General features: G+C 41.1%; 1 protein-coding gene across 1 annotated transcript; it reads left to right on the top strand.

Annotated features, from left to right (window-relative positions):
• Nucleotides 1-2,128: 2,128 nt before the first annotated feature.
• LOC148731556 (proton myo-inositol cotransporter-like) lies at nt 2,129-10,444 on the top strand. The gene is made up of 5 exons (XM_088762326.1): nt 2,129-2,604; nt 6,489-6,648; nt 7,290-7,498; nt 8,341-8,443; nt 9,020-10,444. The coding sequence occupies exons 1-5, from the start codon at nt 2,187-2,189 to the stop codon at nt 9,813-9,815; spliced, it is 1,686 nt and encodes a 561-aa protein (XP_088618452.1). The 5' UTR covers nt 2,129-2,186; the 3' UTR covers nt 9,816-10,444.
• The last annotated feature ends 203 nt before the right edge of the window (nt 10,445-10,647 follow it).

Below are 10,647 nucleotides of genomic sequence, written 5' to 3'. Positions count from 1 at the left end.
TACTACTACTTGATAAGAAATCCGAGCAAGAACCACTAATGGAAAGTTCCAGTGAAGCGAAACCAAGAATTCCAGTGAGCGTGTATATTTTCACTGTGTTCGCTGCCGTTGGAGGTTTTCTGGTGGGATACAACTTCTCGGTCGTTTCTGGAGCAATGATCCTTATAAAGGAAGAGTTTCATTTGTCCTCAATCTGGCAAGAGCTCATCGTAAGCGTGGCAATAGGTACAGCCATCATAGGAGCTTCGCTCGGAGGATTTCTGAATCAACGACTTGGAAGAAAACCAATGCTTTTAGCTTGTGCATTAGTGTTTACGATAGGAGCGGTGGTCGAGGCAATTGCTACATCTAGAGGTGGTTTACTCGTTGGTAGGCTTATTGTCGGTCTTGGAATAGGTGAGTAAAAAAAAATGGTTTTCTGCTATATGAAAATTGGTCTCGAGATCAAAAGATTAATAGGAGAGGTTTGTTGTTTATTTCACAGAAACATTTGCCCGAGTCGAAAACTCGACTCGCCAGTAAAGGAGAGGTTTTCTTCAAACAGAAAACACGCTTAAAACAAACGAAATTACAACATTAACAACTGAAATGAAAACTCACCGACTGTTCGAGCTTAGGGTTTTCAAACAATGACAATAAAACAGCAACCAAACATTCTCGAAAATGAACGTGACGATTTTTCCTCTCAAAGCATATGGGAGATGGCCCGGATGTTTACGTGAACATAGGCCCGCAATGGGAGTTACAAGGTTAAGATTAAGATTAAGAGAGATATGAAGATCGATCTCACGATCAAAAAGATTAAGAGAGACTTTAAGAGCCAAGAGAACGATGACAAATGATACCTTGATCAAGTGTTCCTTACAACTACGGCATAGTATGTCTTAATTTTTGTGGCTACAGCCTCCTTTAGGAGGATCAGCTAGGCCTTTATAGATTATACTAGCATAATTTTTGGAATAATTTGAGGAAACTGGCACAATTTCTGCCAAGTAGCAATGCTAGCATAATTCGCATATATTTTGATAATTATCGAATCACTTTTGATGCTACAGTCGGATCATTGTTCATCTCTACTCCCGAGCACTTGGTGACGTTATTCGATGTTTTAAGTACTATTTAAAAAAACGAGCAGCAGTGTTTTATCGGGTTTAAAGACACGAGGGGTAGCCGAGTGTTTTTAGACCCGGTAAAACACGTGCTGCGAGCTTTTAAATAGCTTCAAAGACCCGTGCCTCTCTAGGGATTTTTCCAAACGTTCTATGATTGCATTAAATAGCTTCAAAAACCCGTGCCTCTCTAGGGATTTATTCTATACGTGATTTGAATGCATTAAAAGTTAATTACATACAGAGGGTAAAAGTGCTCCTTGTTCGGCTGTTGTTAACATTCAGATAGCTTTTCCTTGAAATGCCGCCCAAAAGCGTGTTTCGAGAACCAAAAAATGCGAAGGAAGAGATAGATTACTTGGATAGTTGTGTTCCAAGGGCTAAATAACTCTTTAAAAACAGTCCCACAAATATCAAAATTTGGTATTTCATCACCAAATGTCTTTTCGGACTCCATTCCTGTGTAATTTTCAACACTTTTCGGTTTGAATCAACTCATTTTATGGTAGCAAAGACTATAAACTTGCGGGAAATTTCAAATTACCCGCGACAAAGTTATGTGCGTGGGAAATAAGTGTTACCATGGATACGTTTCGCAGGTAGAAAGAATTGATATTTCGATCAGGTGCAGGTTGATTATTTTACAGTTAAATTACCCTTTTAAATGATAGTTCGCGATACAAAACTAATTGCGATTTTTGAGACGGCGAAACCACATGTATTGACGACAAGTTGGGAGAAAATATATTCTGTATTGAGCTCCGTCGCTTCGCGACTCCACCCAATACGGAATATATTTTCACCCAACTAGCCGTCAATGTAATGTGGCATTGCCGTCTCAAAATCGCAATTAGTTTATAGTATATGTATGTACGCATGGTTTTAGACGAGCGTATTGTAATAGTCTGCTTTGAGCTGCGACGCTGCACTTCGCAGGCAATGGTTAGGCCCGTTTGTGAGTCGGCGATGAAATATTGAAATATTCCGTGCCGTGCCTGCGGCTACTGGTTTGAGTCTAAGACGTGATTTCAAATGATTATCTAAATTGTTCAAGAGGTGGACCAAACGCAAAGCGTCATGGAACAAAAATGGAGTCAAATACTACTACTTGATAAGAAATCCGAGCAAGAACCACTAATGGAAAGTTCCAGTGAAGCGAAACCAAGAATTCCAGTGTGCGTGTATATTTTCACTGTTTTCGCTGCCGTTGGAGGTTTTCTGATGGGATACAACTTCTCGGTCGTTTCTGGAGCAATGATCCTTATAAAGGAAGAGTTTCATTTGTCTTCATTTTGGCAAGAGCTCATCGTAAGCGTGGCAATAGGTACAGCCATCGTAGGAGCTTCGCTCGGAGGATATCTGAATCAACGACTTGGGAGAAAACCAATGCTTTTAGCTTGCGCAATGGTGTTTATGATAGGAGCGGTGGTCGAGGCAATTGCTGCATCGAGAAATGGTTTACTCGTTGGTAGGCTTATTGTCGGTCTTGGAATAGGTAAGTAAAAAAAATAAAAATGGTTTTCTGCGATATGAAAATTGGTCTCGAGAACAAAAGATTAATAAGAGAGGTTAAGATTAAAATTAAGAGAGATGTGAAGATCGATCTCACGATCAAAAAGATTAAGAGAGACTTTAAGAGCCAAGAGAACGATGACAAATGATACCTTGATCAAGTGTTCCTTACAACTACGGCATAGCATGTCTTAATTTTTGTGGCTACAGCCTCCTTTAGGAGGATCAGCTAGGCCTTTAGAGATTATGCTAGCATAATTTTTGGAATAATTTGAGCAAACTGGCATAATTTCTGCCAAGTAGCAATGCTAGCATAATTCGCATATTTTGATAATTATCGAATCACTTTTGATGCTACAGTTGGATCATTCTTCATCTCTACTCCCGAGCACTCTGTGACGTTATTCGATATCTTAAGTACTATTTAAAAAACGAGCAGCAGTGTTTTATCGGGTTTAGAGACACGAGGCATAGCCGAGTGTTTTTAGACCCGATAAAACACGTGCTGCCAGCTTTTTAAATAGCTTCAAAGACCCGTGCCTCTCTAGGGATTTTTCCAAACGTTATATGAATGCATTAAATAGCTTCAAAAACCCGTGCCTCTAGGGATTTATTCTATACGTGATTTGAATGCATTAAAAGTTAATTACATACAGAGGGTAAAAGTGCTCCTTGTTCGGCTGCTGTTAAAATTCAGAAAGCTTTTCCTTGAAATGCCGCCGGAAAGCGTGTTTCGAGAACCAAAAAATGCGAAGGAAGAGAAAGATTATTTGAATAGTTGTGTTACTCGGTATGCCACAAAGTGGGCTTAGAAAATTTTTGGCGAGTGGCAAAGTTCAAGAAGAAGTAAAGACGCCAACTTGGAGGAAATAGGATTTAGAGTTGAAGTTGAGAGTATTCAAAACTGCACAATTAATTTTGTGAACAATTGGAAATTGTAACAGAACGAATTTCTGTTCTAGCAAGAACTTACCAGGAAAATAAACTTTGTAAATCACATGTAAAGTAATCCACTATCACTATTAAGACGAGAGATTTGCGCCCCAGTAAGCGCCAAGCAATGGGCACCTATTTGGATGCTGTGGATGTGAACACCTTGACTTGCGCCTTGAAAACGTGCGCCGAAAAAGTCTCGCTACTGGAACAGATCATAAAAACAGGACTTGATCATATTCTTCCTATTCAATCCCGGAGGGTGCACTCTACTGAGCCCCCTTGGATCGCATCTACACTTAAAGATCTTATTCAAGCACGCCAGCGCGCCCTTTCCCGTGGGGATAATCAACAGTTTCGGGGGCTAAGGAATCGCGTGAATCGCGAACGAAAAGCGTGTCGGGCTAAGCACTTTCAAGCGAAGGTGGAGCACTTGAAGGAGTGTAGGCCGTCCGCGTGGTGGGATGAAATCAAAAAGCTTAGCGGCTCTTCTCCGGCTTTCACGGAGAGATCTTACATCACGAAGTCCCTGCAACACCTGTATGAGCCCTCAGATGACATCTCTCTCGCCAACACCATCAATAAGGCCTTTCTCTTGCCTATGCAGTGTTTCTCTCCGCTCCCTGCTGATTTTTTCATAATACCCTCTGACAGTGCAACCCAACAACCTGCGCTTGTTGAATCAAACGAGTCGGTTTATAATAAATTGACAAAACTGAACAGAAGCAAAGCGCATGGTCCTGATGGCATCCCAGGGTCGGTGTTGAAAGAAAATTCCGATTTACTGGCAGCGCCGATAGGAGATATTCTCAATTTATCTTATCGCGAAGGTCGTCTCCCTCATTCATGGAAAGAAGGGGATGTCGTGTCTGTGCCTAAGCAAAGACCTGTGCAGCACATAAACAAACACCTTCGACCCATCTCCCTGACTCCAATCTTGTCAAAGATAGCGGAGGAGTACGTTGTTTACACTTATGTTAAGCCCGCTGTCCTCTCAAAGATCGACCCACAGCAATTTGGTACGGTGCCTAAATCCAGCGCCACGCATGCATTAATTAGTATCATTCACTCTTGGGCAAAGTCAACGGATGGAAATGGATCGACTACGAGAGTTGTACTCTTTGACTTTCGCAAGGCATTTAATCTGATTGACCATCATGTTCTGGCGCGGAAGCTTTCCTCCTACGATATTCCAAGGCCGATTTTGCGCTGGATCATGGACTTTTCAACGAACCGTAAACAAAGGATAAAACTGAGCCGCGATTGCTTCTCGGAGTGGGAAGCTGTTCCTGCAGGGGTACCACATGGGACGAAATTGGGCCCCTGGCTTTTCCTTATCATGATAAATAATCTTTCTGTAGCAGACACAATTATTTGGAAATACGTTGATGACACCACTCTCGTCGAATCAGTATTGAAGAATGGGCCTAGCTACCTGCAATTACGTGTAAATGAACTTGTAAAACAGTCAGAAGTTGATGGTTTCCAATTCAATGAGTCTAAATGTAAAGAACTGAGAATATCATTCTCCAGATCAGGTAGTCCGTTTGATCATATTACTATAAATGACAAGCAAATCGAATTTGTTTCATTCGCAAGGTTGTTAGGAGTGATAGTCTCGGACAACCTCGGTGGAACGCACATGTAGAATCTACATGCGAAAAGGCTGCGAAGCGTCTGTACTTTCTAAAACAGCTAAAGCGCGCTAAAGTTCTATCTGAGGATATGTTACTTTTCTATACAACACGTATACGCCCTGTATTAGAATATGCGTGCCCAGTTTTTCATCATTCTTTGCCGCAATATCTGTCCAATGAAATGGAAAGGTTGCAAAAACGTGCGTTGCGGATGATTCAACCTGACTTATCCTACGCTGAGGCTCTAGTAGCCCTTGACATTGCGTCACTGTACGAGAGGAGGGAGATCCTGCGTGATGCTCTATTTGATCAGATTGTAAGGGACGAGAACCACAAGCTCCATGATCTGCTGCCTCCACGCAACGAGTCAACCTATCGCACCCGCAGCCAGAGATACTTCAAGCTACCGATTTGTAAGACAACTAGGTTCAAAAACACATTTATCATGGCGAACAGTTTTAATTATTAGTAGCTATCTTAATTATTTGTATTTTGGTTTTTGATACTTCTCTTATTGTATTTTATTGTAGATTACACTTTGCGGCTTTTATTGTAGTTATCTTAGAATAAGAGATAATTTATTCCCATTGTAAAGTAAGTCGTATTTCAGCCGGCCCGGGGGCTGCAATGATTATACTTCCTAATAAAGAAAGCTATCTATCTATCTATCTATCTATCTATCTATCTATCTATCTATCTATCTATCTGTTGTTTAGTGCGGTTAATGTTTTTCTATGCTGCCTTTTGGGGAATAATTTGGTGTTATGATTAACGTGATCTTTATATAAAGATCTCTAAGTGATCTTTATATAAAGATCACAGTAATCATATTTTCATTAATAATTCAGTGATGATTTCGTTGTTTATAAATTGTACCCCGATTTCCCCCGAGACCGAAATCAAAACCCTCTCCGGGCTTTTCAGAAATACCGGCAAAAAACGTTCTATACACGTGATCGATTTGCCTTGTGTGATAGGCTAATCAACTCATGACTTATTAATGAGTTCTTGAAGTTTTAGTTGAGTAGTAACATTTGTAGTTCCCTTTGAATCACTGAGCGGCGTCTGAAACGGTCTGAGCCTGGGTCTAGGGTGCACCGGAACCGGAAGTCGTATTGTAGGCCATATATAGTCTAGTACTAGTGTGAATGTTAACATTAACCACATGTTTATTTGAATTCCATTGTGAATTTCTTATAGACCAAAGGCTTCTAATTAAAAAATGGTTTTTTTGGACTTGTTTGCAATTTTTTCAAAGAGCATACTTTTAAAATGTATTTTCTTTAATTGTTTGCAGGAGGGGTGTCTATTACGGCCCCAGTATATATTTCTGAAATTGCGCCATGGTGTATACGAGGCCGTCTAGTCACTGTATACTCTCTCTTTTTGGCGGGAGCTGAACTTGTCGCTGCCATTATTGATGGCATCTCTAGCCCTTACAAAAAGACAGGATGGAGGTAAAGAGATACAGAATAATTTCTTTTGTCTAACAAATATTATAAGCCATGGAATGGAACAGTAAGGTCCTCAAGTTAATGTTTTACTTACATCCATCCACCAATAGTAGACAAAATATACAATATCATAGATAAAAAAATTAAAATAAAACAGTCAAAAACAAAAAAACAACAACAATGACAACAACACAGAATGTTTCCAAATATGTCACTCAAACTACTCACTCTGGCTCATCGGGGCCTTAGAAAAACGCCTAGTGGTCGAAGGCGCTATTCCCGTGCCCAGAGCATTCACTGTCAAGCAAACATTTCAGTTACAGTTGCACGGTAGGATCTGGGTACAGAGGCATTGTGCGAGTAAAGGATCCTGCGACTAAAACATAACACAATGACCCTGTCAAGGCTTGGGTACCAGCATATGGTCGGTTCTTATTTCGATACTTGCGTGGGATAAACTCGGGCAATACTCAGGATTTTGAGTCAGATTTCACCCTTCTAACGATCACAAACTAATCTCACTATTACTAACGAGTTCCTGATGAAAAAAATTTGACGTACGACCTTCTAACCATCTCTGAGACGTATTAAAAGGAAAGAAAAAAACATAACAAGTCGTCTTAAATCATATTTCCCTTCGGTAGATTCATGTTTGGTTTAGCTGCAGTTCCGTCAGCTATCATGTTCTTGGGTTGTCTGTGGCTTCCAGAAAGTCCCAGTTGGCTTGTCAGCAGGGGCACCTGTGAAGATGCAAGGAAAGTTCTTGTAAGACTTAGAGGAACGACAGATGTGAACGAGGAGCTGCAAGCTATACAGACCGTCTGTAAAGAAGAGGAATCCTTCGATAAGAAAAGTAAGTTTGTGAAATATTGGAGGGTTGGGATATTGATTGACTCCTCCACACGAAGCGTAAAGTTCTTTCGAGTGCTACTGTTTACTTTTAATCCCGAAGTAATCCCGACGCAATCCCGAAGGGAAGTGGGATTGGTCAAGTAAGGTAGTTTTGTTGTTGTTCTGTTGTCACTGCAAAATTAAAGCTACCTAGTAACAAAAATGAGAGATCGGTAAAAGAAACACCAAAATGGTTATTTTCAGCCATCTACGAGCTATTACGTACCCCTTGAGGACTTATGAAGCTTTTTTACCGAGTTCGAGGTCCGTACTGTAATTTACGAACCGAGTTTTTAACGCTCGGATTTATGTTCCAAGTGCAACGTACGCGGACCATAAATCCAAGCGGGACTGATACAAGGTTCTGTTGCTTACAGTGCGGGCCGAGCGAACGAGGTTAGTAAGTTATTTAGCATATGTCCGGTTTCAAATAGGAGAGGAATTCAATTCAAACAAACTTCTGAAGTTGGTATGCCATGGAATGCGATCCCAACCTCGTTCCCAGGGCCTTCCCCTTTCTCACCCCACCACCAACGAAGGGAAAAGGCCCTGGGGAAGAGGTTGATACGCTCCAGTAAATTGACCAATCACAGCGCATGTATTAATTGAGAGAAATTATTATCAATTTAACTTCGTTTCCAAGTTAAATCCAAGCGGAAAGAAAACCAAGTCTGTAAATTACAGTAAGGATCTCAAACTCGGCCATTAACAGGTATTTATGATGTACTAGGTGGTTGCATCGTAATGGTTTATGAGTAGAACCCTAGTGTAGTTGTGTAATAAAAAGTTGCCATTTGTTTTCAGGCAGATTTTATGAGATGTTGACCACCTCAAGTACAAGGGAAGCTCTTTTGGTTGGCTGCATGTTAATAACAATGCAAGAGCTGTCTGGGATTAATATTGTTATGTAAGTAAAAATGTTTATCAACCTTTAAAGTTAAAGGCTAAGATTAAAGATCATTAACCATGGCCGGCAGAATACGCACATAGGTTTGGCTAGGGGCTGATTTAAGGGGGCTTTTGCATAAATCAACCGCGTAAATCATTAGTTATCTTGTCAATCGTAAAGAATGCAGCGCATCTAAAATAACGCCTTCCCCCTCCTCTCTTAGAGACGCGGTGTGCTCATGGATAGTGCGCTCGATTCCGGATCGAGTGGTCCGGGTTCGAGGCCTGGCCGGGACAGTGTGTTGTGTTCTTGAGCAAGACACTTTACTCTCACAGTACCTCTCTTCACCCAGGAGAATTAAATGGGGACCGGCGAATGTAATGCTGGGGGTAACCTTGCGATGCACTAGCATTCCATCCAGGGGAGGGTAGAATTACTCTTAGTCGCTTCATGCTACGGAAACCGGAGTTAAGCGCCGGCCCGATGAGCCACATGGTTCGTGAGTAGGCTTTACCCCCTTTACCTCCCTCCCCTCTTGAACATCAAGACAAGAATAAAACAAATTCTTAATAAGAGTGTGCTTTGTGCTTCCAGGTTTTACAGTTCAACTATCATACAGATGTCGGGCGTGCAGGAAGACCAACTCGCCCTCTGGCTGGCTGTGGTGGTCTATTTTACTAGTTTCGCTTTCACTTTCGTTGGATTGTATCTGGTAGAGACACTAGGACGCCGTAAGCTACTATTAGGAAGTCTTGCGGGAGTCATTCTTTGTTTGTCTCTACTGTGTGGTGCATTTTATTTGGCGAAGCAACACGATGCTGCCATAACTTTTAACGAGAGAGCGCCTTCTAATATCAGCAACAGTTGTCCCGCCGTCGGATATTGCCTGGATTGCCTCGGAGTCGGAGACAAATGTGGATTTTGTTATGCTAAAGACTCAGCTAATAATCCTATGAGTGGCTCGTGCGTTCCAATTAATGTATCTTCTAATGACAACATGGCCGCGTTTGGAAGATGCGGTCGCAAGGATCATACAGTCACATGGTCGTACCAAGCGTGTCCATACAAGTATGCCTGGTTAGCAACCGTAGCCCTTGTTTTATATATCGTTGCGCTCGCTCCAGGGATGGGGCCACTGCCGTGGACGATAAACTCTGAGATATACCCTCTGTGGGCCCGTAGCACAGCATATGGGTTTGCTTCAGCAGTAAAATGGACTTGTAATGGGTTGCTTTCGATGACTTTTCTCTCTCTAACTGAATGGATTACCAGTTTTGGTGTGTTCTGGCTGTACGGAGGAATGTCGCTTCTAGGGTGGCTGTTTTTCTTTGCTTATCTTCCTGAGACGAAGAATAAATCGCCAGAGGAATTGGAATATTTTTTTTCATAGCATGTAATAATATTATCGTGAAAAATATGGAACACGTGAGAAGGAACCTCTCGCTACAACTTAGCGAGAGGCTCGAACCTAGGTTCTCTGGGAAACTTTGTTTTTTTTTAAAAAAAATTATGAAACAGGCTTCAAGTTAATGATAGTTAAAAAAATCGCTTTTACATTACCTCATTCTTTGATTGGTTTAGAGAACTCGCACAGTTTTTGTTAACGAATCAGATGAAAAAACTTCCGTCATTGAGAGCCTCATTCATTTCATTAATCAATTTGATTTCTCATCAGCTGCTCGTAATGTTGATCTCGTTTCTGATTGGCTGTCGTTATTACGTTTGTTTCAGTATAACGGCACTCAGTACAAAAGGGCTTTAAGTGCACAATTTGGGAAATCCCTTGTTGTAGTCTGGCTGCTCAATCCTCTACAGAAGGAAATGGCAACTTTAATACCTGGACACGAGTTCTGTTTTCAAAGCAGGCGTGATGAAAAAGACGAGTCGTTCATCTCGATCCAAAATCACGAGATTTCAACCGATTTTTGATGAATTTAACAAAACTGAAACATAATCTTCGGTCGGTAACCTTAAAATCAATATCTGATGAAACGCAAATTAAAAAAGAAGAGCACTGCACTGGTACAAAGTGCGACTTATTCTGTTGTTTTTAAAGTATCTTCCAATATTCTTTTTATTTTTGAACCCTTTCACTCTCAAGATCTCATCAGCAATTCTCCTTACTGTCTGCCATAGAATTCTTATGATGATAGTTTGGATAACTTGCTTTTGGATCAACTAATAACCCTTTACTCATAGTTGAAGCTCAGGCCATTAGTATT

This window comes from Stylophora pistillata, chromosome 5, assembly GCF_964205215.1.
Source record: "Stylophora pistillata chromosome 5, jaStyPist1.2, whole genome shotgun sequence".
Classification (NCBI taxonomy): domain Eukaryota; kingdom Metazoa; phylum Cnidaria; class Anthozoa; order Scleractinia; family Pocilloporidae; genus Stylophora; species Stylophora pistillata.
Note: the sequence above shows the minus strand (reverse complement) of the source record. Positions and strands in the feature narration are given on the sequence as shown.

What these genes read in the sequence shown, in the direction of transcription:
- LOC148731556 (XM_088762326.1), top strand. Translation starts at nt 2,187, where the DNA reads ATGGAACAAAAATGGAGTCAAATACTACTACTTGATAAGAAATCCGAG. An exon ending in TATTGTCGGTCTTGGAATAG is followed by an intron (nt 2,605 to 6,488) that starts GTAAGTAAAAAA and finishes AATTGTTTGCAG; the next exon opens with GAGGGGTGTCTATTACGGCC. An exon ending in TCTGGGATTAATATTGTTAT is followed by an intron (nt 8,444 to 9,019) that starts GTAAGTAAAAAT and finishes TTGTGCTTCCAG; the next exon opens with GTTTTACAGTTCAACTATCA.